At 43.1% G+C, this 24,732-nt stretch overlaps 1 protein-coding gene across 1 annotated transcript in view; it reads right to left on the bottom strand.

Annotated features, from left to right (window-relative positions):
• STT3B (STT3 oligosaccharyltransferase complex catalytic subunit B) overlaps positions 1-20,841 on the bottom strand; it is a 49,382-nt gene extending 28,541 nt beyond the window's left edge. The window contains exons 1-2 of the mRNA XM_084510116.1: positions 20,466-20,841; positions 890-998 (exon numbers count right to left, since the gene is read on the bottom strand). Of these exons, the coding sequence (XP_084366242.1) occupies positions 890-998; positions 20,466-20,764 (408 nt within the window). The 5' untranslated portion in view covers positions 20,765-20,841. The remainder of the gene's footprint in view (positions 1-889; positions 999-20,465) is intronic.
• Between the last annotated feature and the right edge of the window lie 3,891 nt (positions 20,842-24,732).

Genomic DNA, 24,732 nt, shown 5'->3' with positions numbered 1-24,732 from the left:
ATGATAAGATGTTCTTCTGCATATATCCTGGAGACCTGGTTTTCAAGACAAACTATTAAAACATAATATACCATGTGACTTACAAAATAAAGCATACAATCAAAATTTTAATTTAAATTTCTAAGGCTTTTTACGTTATATAAGACGTAAAAAAAACAGAAGTGTGCCATAAGCATCTCAAAAATACTAAAACGAATGGTGATCTAATTGTTACAAAAAGCTCTGTAAATGAATTTAAATGGTATGTCCTATAATTAAAAAGTTTTAATGGACTGTCAAAATTAGATGTGGCTGTGTTACTAAAGCCACTCTACTACTGAACTCTTTGTATTGTGATTTGGTATTTTTTCTACCTTTCCTGTTTTATAACTTGCATTGACACCAATCTTAGACACTCCTGATGCTTCATACGTGACTCCTGTTTAGTTTCAAAAGGTCTTTTTTTCAGTGAAATCCTAACATTTTCAATAATCAGACGTCTAGCACTTACCACGTACCACTGGCTTAGAGTTTGTGTCTTAAGAGAGATAGAGAACTGTTTTTCAATTTAAATTTTCTTTTTTAAGTACCGCTGTGCAATGTTTTCCCCCAACATGAAAATCAGAATTACAGGAGCCATAAAATCCCTATTTATTATTATCAGAAATTCAGGTGTAAGAAGGTAAAACCCAGTTTCTTGTTCACAGTATGTTGTTGGATAGAACTAATGCATGTTGACTTACTGTCTCAGTTATTACAGCTAAAAATTAAAAACATAGTTATTCCCTTGGCAGCAAGTTGACAATTAAAAGTATATTCCATTATGATCCTCCTTTTATTGATGTCAAAGTTGTACTTAAAGTTCAACAAAATTATTACAAAGTCATCTTTAAGTTATGACAATACTTACAGTTCCACCTACTATTCTTCCCAGTGGGTACCATGCTCTTTCATCAAACCAATTTAAAAATTCATAAAACCCATGGGATGCAAGATGATGTGTTGATCTATAGTTAAACCTAGAAAGAAAGAGAAGAAAATTGGGGGAGGGAATAAAAATCAAGAACCTGAAGTCCTCTTTCTTCTAAGATCTAGAAAGTAATTAAACTTTAACATCTCACCTACTGTACAACATTCCTCTAAATCTATAGAGTTTTAAAACAAATTACCAAGCTCTCTCAGTTATTAACCACCATATTTTCTTCATTTCCACAGCCAGTGCATGTACACAGGTGAAATGCCACAGCCTTTGTTTCGGTAAACATTAAGAAGTTTTCTAGGACTCTGAGAGACACCTCTGCCATTTTCTGCATTCTCTTCTAAAACTGGTATTGTGTTAACCAATGATTGACCACATCCACAGTACCACTTAAGCAGAATTAAGACCATGGAAGAAATAAGGCAAGACTTCTGAGACAGGTTAGCTACCCAGTACATCTGCTGCTGCTCTGTTTCATGTAATGTTGAAAGCCGGAGTAATATAATAATATGGAATGGAGGCAACCTATTTGTTTAAACAATTATGAATCTAATGGCCCCTGTACAATCCCTTCTTTCAATCAAGAAGGATCTATATAACACAGAATCTCAGTAGATGATGTTTCACCTCCAGTTGATACACGTTCTCTGCTGCAGGAAGTTCCTTGCGTAATGAAAGCCTTTCCACGTGTACCTTCACACCACCCATAAAACATTAAAAAGCATACACAGATTGCTATCAATGCAATAAACGTCCGATTTTCTGGCAAATAATTAATTCTTCCAAGTTTCTCAAACTTCAGATAGCAGAACTTTGCAACTATTACGAAATACATTCAGTCTGCAAATGAAATCAAGACTGCTGTGAGTGGGTGTTATCCAGAACTGCAACCTGCATGTGAGCATTTAAAAGCCAAACCAACAAGTTTATTGACAGTAATGCTGTACATTTTTGAGGAAAACAAACAAAACCAACATAAACAAACAAACCAAGCCCAACCATCAAGCCAACATTAGGCTTCAAAAAGCCTGGGTAAATGCCACTTCTAAAGCAAGCAACTTCCATCAACCCAACCATCCTAATAGATATTCCTATGGGTATTCAAGCTAAAAATACATGATTTGTTAGTTAAAGAAGCATTACAGATTTTTTCTTTTGTTAAGTGCAAGTCAGGTGACAAGATGGAATACTGTAACAGGCAACAGGATAGATGGGCAAGCCACCAGGCAAGACTTCTAATTACAGTCAGCATTCAAGGTTAGAGAAGCTTACATGTATTTGTCCTTTTGTCTAAAGTATCCATTTATACCAGTAACACGCATCACCTTAACACCAAATTAAAATATACATTCAGCTCTTTTGTATAACTAGGCTCCCCAAAATATCACCGGTTTACTTTAAATTAATTCATTTCACCAGAATAAAGCTGATGTCACTCAAGGCATCAAGTCCCATCAAGCTCCTACTTGTTTAATCAGCAGAACAAGCCTTATATTGGAACTACAGCCACAAGCAGGTTATGAGCAGACTTTGTCTACACAGCAAAAGAACAAAAAGAATTGAAATTCAAGTCCAGCTGTTGGCAAACCTGAGTGTTTCACTCATTGAACTGTCACGGCGTCAGTCAAATGACATAAAAAAAGTGCAGTATTTTCAGGAAAACTCTCCTGCATGGCAAATACGCAGTTATACAGGATATATTAACCGATAAAACTGTGGACCTTCAGCAGTAATTAGCTGTGTAAGAATATTCACATAAACAACAGTCATTTTGACCTAGAAATCTGTTTATCAAACAGCAATGTGACATTTGCTTCTTCTAAGCCTGCAACTATTCCCATTTGACTGGATTTCTAAATATTAATTAATTCTTCAGTTCTGAACTGTCAAGTGCAATATGATTTATGAAATGCTGTACCTGTAAAATTAGCCCTTATCTTAGTGTAGCAAGGTTTGTTGTTAATTTGTTTAGTGCCAAGTGCCTGCAGCACCGTGCGAGACCAAGCAGGAGCTGTACAGACTGCAAGATGCACGCACTCCAGTGATGGACCTGACCTAAAACGCAGCCACCTCTGCTATCCTAGGACACTAAAAAGGGAGCAAGAAAGGTAACGTTTACTAACATGGATTACCGTCAATTTTTTAAGTCATGACTCAAACTCACACAGGCTAAACGTTTACTTTTATAACATTGAAAGATCAGTTAAATGAAATAGGCAAGAGTAATATTGACATTCTCCTCATGTTTCAAACTAGTACAGCTTTGTAACTGACTTCAGAGGGATGCGAACAACTGTCTTGTGCTTTGGCAGCATCCCATTAAGTCTTTAATAAGAATGAATTACTGCTCAAAATTGAAACGCAACATAACAGCATTTCTACCTTTATCACTTAAAATGGAAGAATTTAATCTTCCCTCCAAATCCTTTTTTTTTTTGGTCAGAAAAGAATCTATTAAACCCCTCCTTTAGAAAAGTGATTGATTCTTTTGCCATGAATTTAAAGCATACAGAGACAGCTGGGACTGTCTTTATAGCAGAAATGATTAGAAATTATATGGGTTGGTTAATTTTTCGCTGTGGGAAGACCTCTAGGTAGACCAAGAAATGCCCTTCCGGCCACAGAAACCTAAATAAAAAAAGTATTTGGAAGCTTAACTACAGCACCTCACTTTGACTTCAGAGAAAAAGTGTTCACTTCCCCTCCCAGCAGGTAACTGCTACCAAAAAGAAATAAATATGCATGCAAACACAAGCATAGGTAAGGAGAAACCCGCTGAGTAACGCTGCACGAGAGCCAGCTTCAGGCACTGACAAAGCAGCAGCAATAGGCAGCGTACAGACAACTGCACGTGATGCCAGTGCTATGCTCCTTAGTACTTACCCACTTCCAAGCAGGCTACTCCACAGGGACAAGTCTGAACCCTGTAAAACCCTTTCCCTGATGGCTAGGAGAAGAGAGACAACAGCAGCACGCACTGCAAACAGTCATCATACAACACTCTCACTGTCTTGGTACAAGAAATGGGGATAGAGACACTGAGGGCTTTCATCCAACCCGCTCCCTGGCTGGCTAAAAAATAGCCAAGGAGACACCAGAACTGGAGGAGGCTGCTGGTTATGGTGACTGAACAGGATGTGGTACTGTGAGACAGGACCGGGCTGAAGGAAAGGAGGATTCCTGTCCTCCCTCCCTCAGCCATCTGATCTCGAGGCATGGGAACTGTTCACCCATCTCCCAAGGCTCTCCCTCCTCCCTTTAAGCCAAGTCAATGTGAGCCAGACCTGAGAAGGATGGAAAAATGAAATTATGTGAAGCGTGTGCCTAATTAAGAACTTAGCTTCTCATCCAGAGCCTGAGATGAATATTCACATTCTCAGCCCACGGCGTGAAAAAGATGCATGCTCGCTAACAGTCAGAGAAGAAGAGCTCTTGTGGACCTGACTGGCTGAACACCAGCATGTGCTGACTTTTCTTCTTTTAGCTGACATTCCAGGAGGAAAACGATGCTCTGCTGTTCTCCTTGCCTCTTTCTGTCAGGTCTGGAATTTGAATTGCCTCCTCCTCCTCCTCCAAGCTCAATTTTGAAGGAATCATCAAGCAATCCTCTTTGTACGTTTCAGAACTGGGAGTCCCAATCACCAAATTAGCCTGGTATTCTAGTTTGAACCTTTTGGGGGATGCGAAGAATCACAAAGAAGTGATCACAAAGATGCTCTATGCATGCTACTATTAATTTTGCAGCACTACCGGAGATATCTATATTACAGCAGGTTCAGTAGACAACTGAAGATGAGTCAATAAAGATACAGTTCTCATTTTCAAAGCATATTTTAGTTTCAGCTTACAACAGAGCACAAGCAGCAACAGCAAAATAACTGAGCAAAGGCAGCTTCTCTTTTAGTGGCAACATTAATTTGGAAACTTAACTAGGCAACTTGCAAAATAAAGCCTCTGGGGTTTTCGGTTATATGTTATGTACTGCTAATACCAAATCCTAACTATCTGTTCATGCTCGGGTTTAATTTTTATTCCACCCTGTGAACTGCTTTTTTGATGATACAAAGTAATGCTGGAAGATGATTAGTTAGTGCTATTCACAGCCATTACTTGCTATATCCAGGAGCTATGGAACTCTGCAGCACTTCGCAGCAACAATTACTGCTATATTTGTAAGGAGAAATCTCGGGCTTTGACATTCCTAAGTTTAGTGCTTCCTTGACAAAAGTACTATTTAAGGTGAATATTCAAATCAAGTTCAGCTTATTCAGAAAGTACGAACACGTAGGAAGCGAGCACATGTAGTGCAGCAATGCAGTCACTTCATCCAGAGCTTAGCAACATTTAAGGCAAATTACACCGATGGCGGTGAAATGAAGTTGACCCTTCCATTACACCAGAGGCCGAGACCAGTGTTGCTTCTTGTGGGATTGCTGCTGACTGCCTAAATACTGCCGGTTTCATGCTACTACTGCCCCATCATCTAAACTTTTTATCTGGCATTTACAGCCATCTGAGAATATCAAATCTCCTTACCAGCAGAATTTGTTGAATATTTTCTAAGCCTGCGTTTATAAAGGCTTCTGTGCACTGAAGTCCTCATCTGCAGATGCACAAAATTTTCACATCTGCAAATTGAGAAAGATGACATGATAGAAACCAACTGTGAACGTTACAAGCTATCTGAACAATCCTAGGAGTCAGATTTTAATGCAAATGTAGAATCAATTCTGCAATACAGCATCTAATTAGAGACGGCAAGTCTAGATTCTTGGAAAAGATTGTCGCAGATTGACTCCAAATCTGACATATTCTTTGCATCCGAAGGAAGAATTTATTCAGTGCAATATTTTTATGGAAAATCTAATGAGAAAGTTCAGTAACTTCCACTGAAATGAAGAAACACACACACAGTGTTCCATATCAAGTTTTAAAACACCTGCTTGCCTCCATACTATACTAGGAGCACATCATGATGGAAATCTTATAGTGAAGTCTTTGGCTACAAATTGGAAATTATCACAAGTTTTGCATATTTTTTAAAAAATGGAAGTGCAGTGTCATACGAATCACATAATAAATTCAATTCACTATAGCAGTGTTATTTCTCATCTCAAAAATACTTATTTGTGTTCAGTTTATAATCTTAGAAGAGTATATATGTCCTTTTAAGCCAGTTTCAAGGTCAGAAGTTTGCACCAGCAATACCTATAGGCCAACACTCTTATGATAGGTGAGGAGCCTTGCCTACTGCCAAAACCAAGGTGTCGCAGACATCACATTGAGCATGAAGGAACTGAGATGTACGCATGCAAGAATCAGTGAGATGGTGGCTGGTCTTCAGTTCACCTGTGCCAAGGCTGACAAAATTCTGCAAAATGGAAGAGCAACCAAGGCAGCTTTATTTCAGAGGCAACTCATGTTCCTTTCTTTGCAACTCAGAGCTGATGTCAGCTGAATGGTTTTATTAGGTCTTAAATCTAATACAAACATAAGATACACTACATGAATTGCCCCCAGTTAGAACATTTATATATAATCAAGTATTTATGTGATTACAAATCTTTTCTTCTGGTATTTCTTTTTTTGCACTCCTACCAGAGTTTTGTTTTCACTTTGCACGCTCAGCTGGAGTTTCTGCACCTCGCTGGAAAACAAACACCCAGAAGTCATGAACACATTAACTCTAGCCAGTCTGTCACTGGAGACATGGTACATGCTCACACAGCTCTAACTGAAGTTGATTGAAAATGCTAATTATTAAGTCAAGCCTGCCAGAAAGTAAAAATAACAGCTTTGACTGAAGTAGAGTTTAAAATTGTCCTAATTCTAGCCGTGTTAGGGGGGTTAAATACGGGAAATATGGACTTTTTGGGATTTTTTAGTCGTTTTATCTCTAAAGATAGGGATATGTAATTTCTCCTTGTATTCTGAGATAAGCCCCAACTAATATCAAGTATTTGGTGAAAGCTCTCAAGAGTGTCCTACATTTAGAGACCCAACTGATCTTTATAGCTTTTGTTGCAAGCAGGGCCGTCTGAAAAGAGAAATACACGTCCTGCAAACTGTCTCCCACAAGTCTCACATTTGATCTACTGATGTAATAAAATGGCAAGATGAAGACAAGTTCCGCAGTGGTATGACCACCTAACTTCAGAAAAGATGGACATTCGGAGTTGGAGGAAGATGTATTTTTAGTTTTCCTCTTCCTGGAATTGCGCTGAGCAACTGAACTCTCCCTGTTTGTAACACCAGTAGAATAATCTCTGATGGGGAAGAACAGCAAACAGCTAGGCAGAAACAAAGCTGGATGGCACAACCAAAAGGGTAGCTGATATTTTTCAGGTGCAACATTCAACCACGCTCAACATAAACCCTGAAAAATACCAGAATTTGTACAGAATAACCATTAAAAATAGCCATTCGCAATATCAGAACATCCCTAATGCGTTTAAGAAAGATTACAGCATTCCTGCTGCCACTTCTTGGCATGGTATTTTGACCGCCTGCAATAACATGTCACGCTTAGCGGACGCTAACATCAGGAATTGCATGCTGCCAGTAGCTTAATGATATGAAATGCTACAGCGAGCATACACTCTTAACTTCTTTAGAGAGCCCAGGGCATCTTCAATATTTTTGCTAAATAGCTGCAAGCTTTCTAAAGCATTCCATGATCACTCCTTATACTTTTCACACAATCTCGTACATCTGAAGCCACGGTATGCTTCCCATCATCACTGTAGTAGGCGTATATCTGCCTACGGTTTCAGACACTTCCTCTGATGCCTAAAAAGCTTTTTCCTGACCTTTCTTCTGTCTTGTTTTTGAACTATTCCATGTCTCAAGGCAGGTTATGAAGCAGAGAGTTAGTTTTATCAATACTAAAAGTCATGCTTTGCTAGTGAAGTCTGCCTTTCATAACATTTTAGACCGAACAAGAAAGTGATGATTCCATTTTTATTTCAACAGTCAAAATTCCCAAAAGGTTGCAATGATGATTTAAGCAGAATCATTCAGCATTATTGCAGGGCAAATTTGAATGCTCATTTTCTTCTCTACTGGACAAAAGTAGAGAAGAAACTACTGGACTTCACTGCAGATACTACACTGTGTCTGGCATCAATACTGATGACGATGCTGGTTCTGTATCTTCTGATAGCATCAGCTTCTTCAGAGGCATCACTTCTCTGCCCAGTACAATACTAGTTACCACAAACTGGAAAGGCACTGGTGCTATGTCTGATTTTTTTCTGAGTGGTGTCAGGCTGCTCTGTGTTTCATTAGCCTTGCATCAAGCAACTTTGAAGGCTGTGCGTCAAATTCAAGAACACGTTTCTTCCAGATGAAGCAGACTCATGCTGTACTTGCTGTTAATGTGATGAAGGCTGCTCAACTTCAGGAGCTTCCATGTTAAAGGCTGGTACACGAGGAGCTGGGTGGCAGAAAGGAATTCAAAACAGAATTAACTGAATCATAACATTTTGAGAAGTAAAGAATTTTTTCCTTGAGGAATGTGACACTAGAAATCACTGGGCTGAGCAGGAGTGCTTCCAAGGAAGCAACTGGGAACAGAGGATGGCTACCAGAGCAGGCTTCATGGTTTTCAACTCCAGAATGAACAGGTACTTTCATACCTAACAGTGATAGCAGACTCTCTTTGAGCTGAACTAAAACTGCTATCCTGTAGTGAGATCTAATAGCTACTCAGAAAAGAATACTAATTTGTCAGAGTTTGAAATGTAGAGTAAAATAAAGGACATGTCTTATTCACCGTGGGTACTTTAAGTACCTTTTAACAGTTTTGAAGTATCCATTACAGTCCTCATCTTTATTAAAGATGTAATAAAGTCACCTAGACACAACAATACGGCAGCAACTACGGAGGCACTAGCTGCACCGAACTGCGGTGGGACCGATTTCAAAATCGCTTCCCATTAAGTGAAGTTAGTGAAAATAGAAAGTGAAAGGTAGCGACGGCCAGTCTGGACCCAAGGTGACCTGGCAGACCCTTTCTAGGCTGCAAAATACAAAAAGGAAATGGGGCTCTTAGAAAGGCTGTGCCTCCAAGGTGACTTGGACTGCCTTGTAGCAGTACAAAGAGCAGGTCCAGCCGGAGTCAGGCTTTAGATATCAAATCACTTGGTACAGCTTATGCCAGTACACTTTTTTTTTTTGTCAGCTCACAAAACGAAATAATCTAAAGTGTTGTGATTGCATGACAGCAGCTTAGCTCAGTTTGCAAGTTAACATAAGGTAGTGTTTCATCCAATATCCTATTCCTTCAATATTTGCTCTTTAGTACATCTCTAATACACTGACTATTCTTCCTTCTGCAGCTCTCAGTTATCTGAGCTCCCTGATTTTGCTTCTTTCGGTGTCTTTTCTGGTTGTAGATTCTGCTTAGCTCAAGAAGCTGGACCTTTCAGAGTGCACCTGCTCGGCTCCATCTGGTGCGATACCGACTCACTCTTTACTACAATGATGCTGCAATAATAAAAATTAATGTTTCAGAGTGGATAATACAAAACGTCATCAGAGCAGAACCAGACGGTCCACATGACTTGTTCAATTTCTGTCCAGTGACTGAGGTCAGGGTAAGAGACCTGATTTTGTTTAGCTCTATGCATGTCTGCTCAAATGCTGCTTAACACTTCAGTGACCTGATGCTAGCAGCCATAAATATTGCATTCTCTGTATCATAGATAGAGCTGTCTGCAGGACAAACCCAGGATTTGGAGAAAGCTAGAAATAAGTTTAATTGTGCCCTAACTGAACAAAGCTGAAAAGAAAAAGGCACGAATAACCCAAACTGCAAATGAGCAAGGAAGGAAAAATAAATGAGACAATTCTGGGATGCCTTGTACTGGATTACACACACACACACGTTAACTGTGGCAGTTATCCTTCACCTCAGCTTTGCTAGTTAAAAGGAGTGCAAAAGTGCTCCTAATCTGCTTTAGTGCCTAAATCAGGTAACTAGCTTGAATCACCGCTGAAAATGATACCACTCTAAAGATTATTTAAATTTTCACCTGATTTTTCTCTGAAGCAGCTTAGGAGCACTCAGTCTATTAACACAGGCCAGCAGAAGGGACAGCAGCCTCTAGCTGAGGGCAGAGGCAGTTCCAGCTGTTTGTGCAGTGACTGACTACAAATTCTCACACTGAAGGAAATCAGTGTGGGAACAGGAGGTCACCAATGTGATAAGCAAAGGCCAGGAAAACAATGGAATGCGATCTTCATCCTTCCCTGCAATACACAGACAGGAATTTACCTTTCAAACTGTACTTTACATTCTTGGTCCACTTTCAGCCTCTGATTTATTGTCAGAAATAAGTATGGCAAGCAGAAGTTAAAGCTGTTCTTCCTTACGTTTACTTTCTATCTTTCATACAAGTCTACATCAAAGGAAACACAAGGTTTCACTGAATTTAATTCAACATGTTAAGAGCTGCACCTAATGGTTACCACTGTTTCTCTAAAACTATGCACGAGAATCACAAAAGTATAATAACAAAACGTGATTTGCTTTTTATTAGGTATCCTCACAGAAACACTACAGATAAGTGCACTGCAGTGACTACAGCGCTCAGCAGTTAGGAGTATTTATAAGTAATATTACATTCTTGCCACATACAACGTGAAATTAAAGTTACATGTTTGCTTTCTCATTACATGATGGATTTCTAGTATTGCTCGGTCTTACTATATTATAGCTATCAACTTATTTCACCGTGCTCCTCTGTCATTTTAGATATCTAGTAAAATCCAATTTGTATTTAAAAGTAACCTAAATGCTGCTTTTTAAAACAAAAAACGGAGGTGGAGCAATAGTTTTAAATGAGATAAGCTCACTCTTACACAGATATTCTTTGAAGCTGTGATGCCTCTCTGTCACAAGTGCTGTTACAGAAATAGTCCCAGATGACACCCACCCTTCTGTGTCCATGAGCACATCCTTTCCAAAACACATCACCCCCTTGACCAGCTGGCTACATCGGTGTGCTATTTGGTAGTTAGATCCCTTCCGTCTTGCATTAATCAACAGTAAAAAGGATGAGTTTAATTTCAAATACAATTTTATTAAATGACAAGTCCCAACTTCAGGTGCGATGCTTCTCCCCCAGGGCCACATAAAATGGGGTAAGGTAAAACAAACACCTGGCTGCACAACAGGAACAGAGTAAGGGGGATATTAAAGCAAGGGGATCAGTCGCAGTTCAGGCAGGGAAGAAAAGAGGTATATGGCAGGGGATATGCGAGAGTTGTTGGAAAGGACCTAGCAGAAGCTCTCAAGGGATAGTTCTGAGGTCACATAATCCTAAATCTTCTCTCTTCATTCTCCAGGGATGAATTAAACTGGCTTGTTCAGGACCTTCCACGCTTCAGTCCCCACCAGGCAGGATGCCCTCTCAACTCTCTCCCCACAAATGCGCCTTCAAATTAGAAGGCTAGAGTTAGCCTTGCTGATTCAGAAGAGGGATTTAGACCCAGATGTCCAACATGCCATATAACCATTTAAGTAACGATAATCTTATTTCTGAAATAACATTTGAACAGCTCCAGCACAGTCGAAGAGCTTTAGCAGGAACTGTTGAAGTGTTCACCCCCTGAATAATTAAAACAGCTCGTTGGTGGATACTCATGGATACTTGAGACCAAATCAAGGTACAAAATAAGCCGAGGGAGCAGCCCACTGCCACTGGAAAAGGGGAGCTCCCCTTTTTTGCATCCAGCCACAAAGCCTGACACCTGCACTTATCGGACTTCTGAGAGTGCTTCAATTTAATAACACATTAGAAAACTTTTTCAGGAGATGTCCAACAGATGATGGGAACACTGGGAGCCTGACTTGATTAGATGCAAATGGGGCCAATTTGTTCCAGTAAAGACACGCCTAACAGCACCTTGCCATACTGTAGGGATCCAGAGTCAGCCCAGAAGATGCTGCGCTGCCTTCCCATCAGTGGAATTAGCTCCCTGGAAGTTCTTGAAGGAATCTTTGGAATCACCATGCACAGGCTCCCCAGGACACAAACGGTATCCACAGGTACTCCAGCACAGATACCGAGATAGAGGACAACACTGCTTAACACCCTGGGTAAAAGCACCACTCGACTAACATTTAAGGCTGTTCTGTGGCTTTCTGTTCCTGCAGATAACCCTGGAAGAAGACAGCAGAGAGCACCATAAGGAGCACACTACCACAGTGTAAAGACGGGATGCACATAGGTGAGACTGTGCTGAAGTTACTACAGCATGACAGGAACATAAAGAAAATGAACCCTGAAATTGACTTACTACAGCAAAAGGCAAAAGCTAGAAAACACAATTCAGAGATGCAAGAGTTACAAGCATGAGGTAACTTGAAACAAAACACATCACCAAAGCTTTTCCAAGCAAAAATCAGGCTTTACTTTGGGAGGATGGGAGAGCGTTGGTAAAGAAGCAGGGCATTACAAAATTAAAGCAATGCCAGTTCCGTGGCTCCTGAACACAGCAGAAAAAAAAAATTTACATTTGTCATTACCAGCAGTAAAATGACACTGACCTGAGATATCACAGATTAAATATTTGCAACAGTCTTAATTTAGTCTCTTCAGTGTCAAAATCCATTTTCTAAATGGCAAATGAAATATTAACATTGTTACAGAGTAAAACAAATTGTGAGAGATATAAAACAGCTTTTCAAATATTACTTCAGACGTCTGACGTCGGAGAAATCATCGTAGTCACCAGGATCAGATAAACCAGCCACAGCACAGCAGCATTGCACAACTTTTTGGGAAACTCGAATGCTGCATTGGCTTTAATGATTCTTGTTCTTCCGTAAAGCAAGCCAAGGAGATGCCCATTTGCTTCCACTGTTAACATCAATATAATGCCAAAGCTCCAATTTGGTTTCGCTGACCTTCTAAATTGCAACTTCAAGGCATTTTATCTGGTGCCAAAGAAAGAATTACGGGCATTTTAAAGGCCTTTAATAGCCGAATGATAAACTTTAAGTGTTTCAGCCCTGAAGATGAAACTGTCTTTTCCAAGATACACATCTGAAACAATATTTACAAATTCTAAGTTATTCAACTGAACTTCCTAATGCTGCTTGGGATAAATTTAGAATAGGAAGGAAGCACGTTCAAGATACAGACTAAAATAAGAGCTGGAGCAGAAGACATAAAGAAAGGTATTTAGGACAAGTAGGCTTGTTTTGTTCTGCGTCAAGAAAATGCATTCTGCTTTTCGCAGGCAAGTATTCTTGTTAAAAATGTGGTCCTCCTAATCACCTGCATCAAACAGGTGCTTTGCACACCCTAGATTTCCTTCAAACACCCTCTCTACGGGGAAGACAGGACTAAAAAGCAACCAACCAAAACAAAAAACCCAACACGCTCTTCAAAGCTAAACAAGAAGTAGGCTACAATGTACAGAAAAACAGAAATAAGCAGAAAGGAAAAAAAGAAAGCAAAGAACTCGCAAAAATGTAGGCTGCCCAGATGTGTTACAACAGTTATAAATGACATAAGGACACGCTGCTTTTCCTCCCCTCAAAATCCATTTCCCACTCAAACAGGATAGGCAATGCCCACGAATAAGAGAGGCAAAAAAAATGAGCCATCCTTTCTAAATAAGTGTAAATACTACTATATAAAATCACACTTCCATTAAGAGCACCACCAAAAATCTACAAACAAACTCACATGCTCAACTGCAGTGTTGTTTCCCAAGGTTTTTGTTTGTTTTACATGAGGAAACTTTTGCAAAGGTGTATTGCAATTCTATCTCCATGGATTATCAGCTCAACACAACTCTGACATGCCCTTTAACTAACAAAGTAATTTAAGCTGTGCAAATAAACTGCTGTAGAAAGCAGCACGATGAGTGTTGTAACACCCAGAAATAATTCTCATTACAGTCCACATCACAGTAATTTTTGTCAGATGGGCTCTTTAACACATGACACTGGACTTGAGTCCCCCACAGCGTACAGATATTTTAAATGCCATTTCCCGTTCTTCGCAGCTCTCATGCACAAGCACCCAGTTTATTCCTTGTTTAAAATAGCCCATTTCTCTTTCTAAAGCACGGCGATATTGCCTCACTTAATAGCAAGAACTTGGAAGTGTAGGAAGACTTTAATTCTCCATATGCCAAAGGAGCTTTCACCCGGGGAAAGCAGCAGCAAGTCAAGAAATCCAAACAAAATAGATCAGCTTCTGTGTCCGTGACCTTAAACTCATTCCTTGGGCTGCTTCAGCTTCTGTAAGGTGTGGTGTAACACCAGGGCCCATTTCATTGTACCTCTCAAGCTCAGACCGACCAGCTGCTGTGATGAAGAATACCCCAGCTGGATTGCCACCAGCAGCTCAGGTGAAGATCAGAAGCTCAGCTACAGGGCCAGAACCGAAGCCAATCTGCTGGACATACCACAAAACTTACTGCAGTTGGAAAGCACAGGAAGACCACAGCAACAGTCCTGCTGCTTCCTTGTCCTAAGTTCACTTTGCTCCCCGAGCAAGCGATAAGTCCAATGGCTAGAACAAGTTTTGCTAAAGGAGTTTACAGTAATAAAAAAAATCTGCACATGCCCTGCTCCAGAGCGCTCCGCGGGCTCCACAAGCAGCAGCAGCTTTATCAACTCCGCCAAGTAGAAAGGAGCCCTCGGGACTGGCTCCAAATGTCACTACAAATGTACCTCACAGGGCTTGCATGAACAGAATTTTCAAAAATTAAGGAGGAAACTTTCTGCAGCACAGGCACAGCCAGACAGTAAATGGGAAAGAATCAGACTTAATCAGGAGAGAGCCCTATGGAATAGCACAAACACCCCCTAAATCCAGACTCCCCCCAGCCTATTTTTAAGCTATCAGTACCTATCGGATTTTCAATTTACCTACAAGCTTTACTGCCTAAAACTCTCCCCCTTCCCACCCCAAATCCAACATGAGAGATTTAAAACATGAGAATTGGGATTACAGGTTGCCATAATCAGAGCCTATTAGGAAGAATTGTGATAGGAAACAACAGGTAACCTTTATAAACCACCCTGACCCTATGTAATGGCATCCCATTTCTGTTTAAAAAACAGCACACATTAAGCTGCTCGCAAAATGGGGTATCTGCCAAGAAAAGCCCATTCAAGGATTTTCATCGTAGCGTTCCCTCAGTAACACCTGACTAGCTACAGCATTCCTTGAAGACTGTTTTTTAAAAAAAATAAAAAATCACGGCATTAAAAGCTAAACTTGTCAGTTCAGTTCACCCCAGCCTACAGAAACCATTCCGATGTATTTTCCTTTTCAGGTTTTGTTCCTCTCTCCACAAATCAATAAATGAATGGGTCAGCATTTTGCAAGCACCGTTTCCCCTCCTGTTTTCCAGGAGGTGGCTGTCAGGACAGTCCCCGTGCACAACCACATCCCACACAGGTTTTATGACCACTGCCCTTCCTACCCTCTTCCCCATCACTGCAACCACGTGAGGTTTGCACCCTAATTGAAGGTTGGGCTAGCGAGGAAAGAAACAACACCAATTAACAGTAAAGGGGGTAGAAAACAACCGTAGTGGTGGAACTGTTTTGATTCTCACATGATTGATAGCAACTTGCTGAGGCTACAAGGGGAACTGCTTTTTGGCTGCACTGGTCTTACCCTGATCAAATTCGAGGTCTCCCCTCTCACAACGTCTCTGCTACACCTGCAACTTTGCCCTATGTTCTTTTGCCAGGCTGCCCTCCCTTCCATGAAATTTCTAATATTTACCATTTTCTGCAATTTCCTAAGCAGCAAAAAAGTCTGGTGCAATCAATTTTCCTTCTTCTTGACTTCACACCATATCAACTTGCCAGAAAAGCTCACTCAGCTTCAAAACCACACTCTCCAAGTACCTAAGCACGGGAAGGATGCTCACATCCCTGGACACACAGGGCTTCCAAGCTTACAATCTAGGAAGCACCACAAGTCAAAAGACGTGCCTGTGCCGAGAGAATTTTCAAATATATTCCTATAAAGTTGAAATAAATAGAATATTTCTCATTTCACAGAATCAAAAAGCTTCTGAACAAGAAGCTCTAGTATGTTTTCAACGCAAATCTCCTGATATTTGCCAACATCTCAAAATCAATCCAAAGTGATTACATTCAAACCAGATTGGAAACAAATGTTTTCCCAAGGTCTGGGAGTTGTCTAAGATCATCAACAAAAGGAGGTGGTTGGAAAGAGAATGTTAAAGTGGGTGGGAAATGTTTCCTAAACAGATCCACGTTCACATGCTCACCTTCACCTTATGCAAGGGGCTGAGAGCCTCCAGGAAGATAGGAATTGGAGGTGGCAGTGCCTGCCACCACCAAGGAGCAACACAGTTACTGTGCAACCTGCTGTTTGCTCAGCAAGAAGAATGACTATCAGGTAAGCAGTGGCCAGATGAACTATCTGGGTGGGCCACATCCACCTATAGCCTGCAGATTGAGCGCTGTTAATTCAGATCAACCATTTACAAGCACCGTATCATCCTCCTGCCTTGATTTCTGTCCCCTTATGAACACATCAGCTTAAGGTACACTCACTTGCTGCTACTTACCCTTCATCACTCCAGTTGCTCCACGCTCTTAACGTGCTGTTTTCACATGTATGCACATCTCTAGCCTATCACTCAATCTGATTTCATCCTATAAAACCAGCTGCTGTTTACTTTCTCTCCTAACATTCACATTCTTCTTCAGAAATAAACTCAAGTGCAACATAAAAATTGATCGTGGGCAGGTTCAGAGAGCTGCAACGTTACAGTATTTTGACAATGTACCTCATTGAATCAACTCACCGAGTGCTTGAGAGCAAGCACAAAGGAAAAAGCAGGACTGCACAGTGGGTGACAGGAGAACTCCTACTCCAAGAGACAACCATCAGATCCTCTAACTACAACACAAACCTACAGCCTTACTCTCTCCCAATGAAATCAATACATTTGCACAACCTTCAGTGTTCGATCAATTCCAAACACTCCTCACGTTCGCTTGAGTCACACTCTGGATTTTAATGAAGCTTTCATATCTTCTTTAAAGGCGTTAATTTAAGTTGCCATTAATGAAAAAAAAAAAAAAGTTCCTAACAGCCCAAGAATCCATCTAGCAAACAGGACTCGAGCCAAGCAAAACCTTTTTGGCTGCGCTCAAGGTAAAATCCTCATCTCCCTCACCCTGCCCTCCCCTGAAACGTGAGTGATCACGCCGGCCTTAGCTTTAAGTTCGCCAGTTCATGGCCAGCCCCCAGAGTCCACTAACGGCAGATGACGGTATCAGTGACAAGAAAGATTGCTATCTTATCTCCACACCACACTTTCCACTAGCACAACAACGTTACCTCATGAGGTATGACAAACAACGGCCATCCTGATGACAGCTAAGAAGCAGGCAGTCTGAACGGATCGATGGTGCCAGGCTGGACGAGGCAAAGACGCGCACGACGTCGCTGTGATGCTGTCTGGCACAAGAACTGGCAGGACCGTGGGCCATGACTCTCCTGCTAGCAGCAGGCAGGCAAACTGAGCTGCCACCACCAGGCTGGGGCTGCGTACCGCATGTGGAAATGGGTACGGATGGGGCCTCATGCACAGCCACAAGAGTTTCTGCACTCCAGCAGAAGCCAGCTCTTTCGCTCCTAAGGTAAGCACGGTTTTTGAGATGTGCTGTTTAGTAAGCTGCTCAAATTCTCTGGGAAAGACAGAAGTTGGACTTGATGTCATGGGATATGATAAATGATTCAGATGCACTTCTTACACGTGACAACGGTAAGCACTGCGCACGCCAAGAGAATAAGTGCCACTATTTTGATAGCGCTCACTGCAGACTGCGCCAAAGGTCGGAGCCGCTTTAGTTAGCGGCGATGCCAGTGTGTGACAAGTGAGTGCCTTGGCGGATTCGCCCACCTCACCTGTACACCGACACACACTGCACAGGCTGTTATGTGCAGGTATGATACAAGCGGCCACATGAGACAGCATAGCAGCATGCTGGAGCTGTGCTTTAGACACAAACCAGCACGTCAGAAGCGCAGCAGTCCCTGCTCAGCTATTCTGTAATTTTGGGTGCGTTGGCTGGGCAGCCGTGCTGCCACTTCAGGAGCATCCGAAAGAAGGAAAGGCGCAGCGGGACAGCTGAGATCAGCATGCTGCTGTACTTCCACTGGAACAACTTTCACTCTGCACTTGCAGGTATGTAGCACAGAAATCCAGCTCTTGCCCCAAACTTCAGGGATGAACCCTGTCCATCCCGATATAGCACGGAACAACTTGCCAATTTTCAGGTTCTTGGCCTGATAATGAAACCCCGAAGTTCAATGCTGAATGCTTTGTCAATGGCCAAGCGCAGCTTAAAGTCAGTGCTGCCTGCCTCCATGCATCAGCCCCCTGACCTAGGAGCTGCCAAAACTCATGCACGTCATTCACAGTCTCTGGACCACCTCAACCGTGGGAAGTAAACAAAACGTGGGAAATAAAGCGGCCGTACTATATGAAAAAGGTATTCAGCGTGAAAGAAAGCAGCAATCCTAGCAATGACAAACGGGTCGCAAGTTTATAAGGCAGTATGCTGACAAGTTTATAAGGCAGCCTGGTGACAACAAAATACCAGCTTGTTTTTTCCTTGCACAGGCACTGTATTGTAATGGAGATCAAAAGCAAAAGCTGCCCTCTCTCTACTGCACTGGACTGTTTGGACTACATTTAGGTCATTTCTGGAAGAAATCCCAACAGGAGAAATTCTCAGTAACTAATTTTACCAAACAAAATCCCCCATTCCTCTCCAATAAAAAACTTACCCTACCGTCAGAAATGCAATTCCAAAGGGATGCTAGAAAAAACAGAGCAATTGATTTAATTAACCTGCTGATAACCCAAAGCAGATCTCCCTCTCTTTCCACCCCACGTCCTATGTTTCTTATGCCCACATCAGAAAATGGAATTCCTCGATAAATGATAAAACATTCAACGCCTTAGAGGCCACAGTATTTTTCCATTCAAAAGATTAACAGTTTTGCTTAACACTCCTCATTTTATCAAATATACCTCAGCTTTCTCTCATCACAAAACAAATACTAGATAATAGATGGCCTATGCCCTATACAAGCTTCACAGAAAAAGCTAAAGTAACAGAGAAAAACGTGGAATTGTTTCACCAGCAAAGCCTGTGGCTGCTGTCCTAAAGAAAAGAGAAAGCAGTTTACCTGCACGAGCTGCTAAAGAAGTAGTTAAAAAATAAAATAGGGCACTGCTTCTAATCTCTTTCTGTAAGCTCCTTTCCCACATCAGATTCAGATTTGCAAGACCCTTATAACTGTGAAAAAACGCTCATTTCTAGCCACTCAGCGGTATTTAGGCACATCACCGTTTTTTCCTTCTTTCCACCAATACTGCTGCTGCAATAGAGAACACTTTTTTTTTTTTTGCCTTAGTTTCTACCATTTTAGGTTCTCTTTCCGACTAATTAACTTAAGTGCATTCGCCTCCACCATTTCTGGCATGCAGCAACATGACACTGGCATGGTTCTTGACATTTCAACGGCTTCCCCCAGACCTGCATTAAAAACAAGGACTTTTGTCAACTTCCATCTATCCTCTCCTTAGCAGAGCTCCATGCAGCAGCAGCAGCAGCAGCACCGGCAGCGACGCCTTCTGCGTGCACGCTGAGGAAGATGACTCTGCATCGACTTACACGTTATTAAAACCGGGAGGGCTATCTTTACAGCCACGAGCAGGACTCTGAACTTAACCCTCGCTGCGTGCTTTCTGCGTCCTTCAGCGCTTTAATAGCGAAAGCTACCGAATGCTGCACGAGCTCCATTCATCTGGAAACGAGCCGTGAGTATAAGAGTTGGGTGAAGTTGTACGAAGCTGTAATCTGTAAAACAGAAGTTTCTTCCATGGAAAGGGAAAGGGTTTTTTTGCTTCAATTTGGACCAGAAGAACTTGAGAACTGCTCCAGGGGCTGCGAGACTGGGGTCGCATCCTGGCTGCGGATGCTTTCAGCCGCGCTCCCCGTTGGTAACTTCGTTAACAGGAGTTCGCCTTCCTTCCCTTCACAATCGCATAAAAACCACGCCAAAGACGCCGATTCCGCCGTGTGATTTCTCCCTCGGCACCGCCGAGTGCGACGCTTCAAAAACAAAGCGCTGCCTTGTTCGCCACCCCCCGGCTCTGCGAGCGGGCTCACGCGGCACAGGGGTGCTCCCGAAACCCTCCGCAGCTTCACGCCGGGGGCCAACTTTGGGGGTAAAAACCCAGAAATTGGGTCAGAAAAACGAGCGGGGAAGGCAGCGGGCGCCCCCCCCCCCACACACACTCCCTCAGAGCCGCCCCTCGCGGCCCCGGCCCCTGAGGCGCCCCCGGGCCGCGGCGGGTCCCTCACGGCCCCATCCCCGGGGGGGGGATAAAGGGGGTAAAAGGGGGGATAAGGGGGGTAAAAGGGGCACTGAGGGGGGCAGGGGGCGCCCGCCCCGTCCCGCCCGCGGCTCACCAGGGGTCGAACTCGTGGATGATGCTCTCGAAGCGGATGACGGCGAAGAGCCGGGAGCTGAAGCCGGCCAGCCAGGCCAGGAAGAGGACGGTGAAGGAGAGCAGCGACTGCCAGCCCGCCGGCTGCGACAGGCCCCCCGACAGCCCCCCTCCTCCTCCTCCTCCTCCACCTCCTCCTCCTCCTCCGGCCGCCGCGGGGGGCGGGGAGCCGCCGGGCGCCCGGCCGTGGAGCTGCGGCGGCGGCAGGGAGTTGGCGGCGGGCTTGTGCCTGCCGCTGTCGGCGGCCGAGTGCTCCGCCATGTTGCGCCCGCCGCTCCCTCGCAGCCTCCCCGCCCGGCGCGTGTGCGGGGGGGAGGAGGAGGAGAAAGGAGGGGAAAGGAGGAGGCGGAGGGGAAGGGAAGGGAAGGGGCGGGCGGAGGGAGGGAGGGAGGGAGGGAGGGGCGCTCGCAGCCCCCGGGCAAGGGAGGCGGGGAGAGAGCGGGGAAAAGGCGGAGCCCTCCCGGCCCCGCTCCGCCCCCGCCCGCCGCCCGCCGCAGTTTGACATTGCCGCCCTCCGCGCGGGGCGGGGTGATGCGAGGGGGCGGGGCTACGCGCAAGGGGCGGGGCTACCGCGGGCCAATCGCCGCCGCCGGCCTGGCGGCGTGACGGCCTGTGGCAGAGCGACAGGTATTTAAAAGGGGCGGGGCGAGGCCGGGCGGCCAATCGGCGGGGAAAGGGGTCGGGGGTGACTGACGGCTCTTCGGTCCAATAGGAGCGAGGGAGGCGGGAGGGTCACGCGGCGCCGCTCAGGAGCTGCACCCCCCCCTAGCGGCCGCCCGTGCGGGCGCCGCGGTGGCTGCCGGGAGTGGTAGTCCGCGGGGCGGGGGCGAGGCCCCAACGGCCCCAACGGCCCCGCCGGCGGGGGGAGCCCTGAGGCGCCTCGGGTACCCCGCGCCATTTTGGGCGCTCAGCCCGAGCACGGCTCAGGCAAAGTGCCACACGGTTATAAAGTGCAATTTGCCATATCTGGCTCTTAAAAACATATGTGACATATGTGTAAGTTTACTTTATTAGCATTATGTGTTTAATACACTATTCTTGCCCATTCTTGTTTAACACATCAATAACACGTCCAAGAGAAATTCAGTCAGGTACCTGCCCCTTCTCCCATGTCACCTCTGAGGGCTTCTAATGAGCTGCCCAACTGGCGTTTCACCTGAAGGATTTCATTTTTTTTTTAATTGGCTCACGAACAAAGAGTGAAAGTGTCTAGAAATGGGGAACTCTCAGGTGTTTGCTAAAACGATTTAACGACAGGCTCGGCGCTGGCCTCTGCAGTGTTTCCATTGGCGCAGTTGGGTCCTGCCTTGTGGTGACGGCAATTCACGCTTAAATCCGGCAGGAGAGGAGCTGCTTTAACCTGCGGTGTACATACAATACATTCATTTTCTCTTCCCCCACACCCAAGACCATCTCTTTAGATACTCAGGAGCCAAAGTGGACTGATGATGCACTGAAAAAAATGATATAAATCTTCGTTTTATGTAAAATTTATCATCAGCATTATCATTCCTTAATTAGGAATGTGTTTTATTTAAAAATTGTTGCCGATCATGGCATGGACCAAGTTGCATGGCGTGTGCTTTAAATTTCAGGGCCATAACTTTTACTTGCAACAGGGATGTTATATCATTCCGACTATACTGACAATTTTTTGAGCGTAGACAAGCCCAGACAGAGCTTGATTTATTTCAATGCTGACTAATGGCAAAGTGCTGCTTTGTCCTTGGTAACAAACAATATTGTTGCCTATTCATTTTCAAACTGTTCAAAGTCTGCACTGTTGAATACGTGAGAGCTGGGGTAACAAAATCTAGTGGTTATAAAAGCACCGCTCTGGTAAAAACTCTTATGATATTTTTTTTCTGTAAATATGCTCTTTGAACTTTTATATAAAATAAGATTTAGTAGTCTTAAAATAAAATTGATTAAACAGATGCACACAGGTAAAAATTCACAGAGTTGTGTAGTTGGATGGAAGGATTCAGTGATTTTGATGGTATTTTGCCATGTCATAAATGCAAAGTACGTTTCCACTGAGGAGATGCAAAGCATGTCTGCTGAGCAGCAGCATTCAGCCCATACTTAGTACAGCTTGGTGGGGAAAGAGGGTTTTCATCTCTTATTTTCTTCCTCCTTATCCTCTTGTGTTCTTTCTTTTGCTTTAAGGTAATTTGGTTTGACTTGTTTCACTGTGTTTGGTGGCGTTTCATTTCAAGACAAAGTAACTTCAAAAGTGTCCACATTAGTGATTGAGGAGTTGACTTTGTATAACAATTATGAACCATTTTGCATGCAGAAAATGAGTTTCCTATTCTGAGCATGTAAAATGATATCCAAATGCCTCAAAGGGGAAAAAAAATCTTAGTTAATCTTCCATCTTCCTTAATAATGGAATTGTTATGGGGATAATGCCAAATGCAGGGGTCATATAACGGGTTTACAAAGTGAAGCATCTTGAAAGTTGTAGGTCTGTGTACAGGAAAAAGTCAGATGAGAGCTCCTCCTTCCTCAACACAGCTACCATGTATTGCTGACATCCAGCCTGCTGTTGAAGTAATGTCAAACAGAATTCATGCAGAAGAATCTAGATGCATCCACGTAATAAATTATTAACCAGAAGTACAAACTCATGGTTAGGGGAGATGTCTCATGCTTCTCACCAAATTATCAGCCACAATTTGGCGGTGTTTATTCACAGGAGTTGGTGTGGAAAGCCGCGGCTGTCAGCTCAAGTTTAAGGTGAATAAGCAAGTCACTTAAACAGTCCTTCCAACTCCTCGGTCCTGCAGATCAGTAAGTTTGGTGTTAAGGTTTCTGAAGATGGCTTTGTAAGGTAATGGAACAGCACTCCCTGAAGTGAAGGATGTTACAGTGTACATAGTACAATTGAGCATAACTCAATGTGCTAGAGGACGCTCGATTTCAGTGATGTGCTCAGTTAAATCCCTGGATGCTCATTGTTTAAAAATGTATGGCAGGGTTTAATTGAAAGAAAACACAATGCTATTGCACATAATTATCCTTGAGAATCTGAACATTAACGCATTTAAAAATAGCTATATATTAGTCTCCGTATGAGATAAAATGGCATGAACTTAAAATAATTTTAAACTCGGTTTAATTAAGCAGGTGCAACCTTTTGGTGGATACATTCAAATCACTTATGTCAGTTGTAAACCGATGCAAGATTGTCTGCAAAGGGCTCTGCACCTGTGTAACTTTAATGAGTTTTTTAATTGATTTGAATTAAACTGGTGCAACTGTTGTGTTTAGGCAAGGCCTTAATCTAGCAGCGATTTCAAAAATAACAGGAGAAACCTGACTTATTCCTGATAGTGTTCTACTGTGATTTCCTTCCTTTCCAAGAATTTAAACACGCTACTGTTCCTTCACCCCCTCTCCTATCTTAAATTTCCTGCTTATTTTCCCTTTCCTGTGACCTGCGGGTTGAAGGTTGCTAGATTTTGTGCATGCAGACCTTCCAATAACTACAAAGGAAAAGACAGGACTCGACACCTCTTTTCTTTCCTTATTCAGCCCCTGGCATATCCTTCTGCTATCAGCACCTTTCGTATCAACCTTGTCTTCACCTCTTGGGGAGAACCAGGGCTTTTCCTTCTGGCAGCCTGGCACTACCTCCGCAAAATCCCCATCCCTTGTTAGAACAACCGAGGTGTGTGCTGGCCCTCTCTTTCAATAAATCCCAAGTACCATACTCAACATTATTTATGTGTACATTCTTAGCTACACACAAGGGCTGGGAAGCATTTAAAACCTGTGGACCTCTGAAACACCATTCTCGAAGAGTTATTTTGTCGTCTCTAGTGTTTGCAAGCACCTTAATCAGAACTTGGTTGTGCTTGGCAAAGGCTGCAGCCAAGTGTTTTTGCAAAATGTTTGTTTTCTTCCTTCTGGTAAGAAGGAATGTGCTGCTGTGGGGTAATCAGCAAAACAAAACAAAACAAAACAAACGAACAGAAAACAACAACAACAAAAACAAAACCCACAATTTTCTTCAGGGGCATCCTACATGGCCATGTCAAACAGCTGATAGTGATGCTTAGCATGTGAATGTTAAAATCCCCAGTAGTTGTAGATACTGGATCTTATTAATATATCATGTTGGAACAGCAGAGCTGCTAAAGGACACAGCTGGAGAGTAAAGCTAGCCTTTGGGGAACGGAGTGAGAGAGATCCATGCGAAATGTAGGGGATCTGGCACTGCT

Source organism: Aythya ferina (assembly GCF_964211825.1).
Source record: "Aythya ferina genome assembly, chromosome: 2".
In the NCBI taxonomy this organism is placed as follows: domain Eukaryota; kingdom Metazoa; phylum Chordata; class Aves; order Anseriformes; family Anatidae; genus Aythya; species Aythya ferina.
The sequence above is the reverse complement of the archived record's forward strand: the minus strand, read 5'-3'. Positions and strand labels throughout refer to the sequence as shown.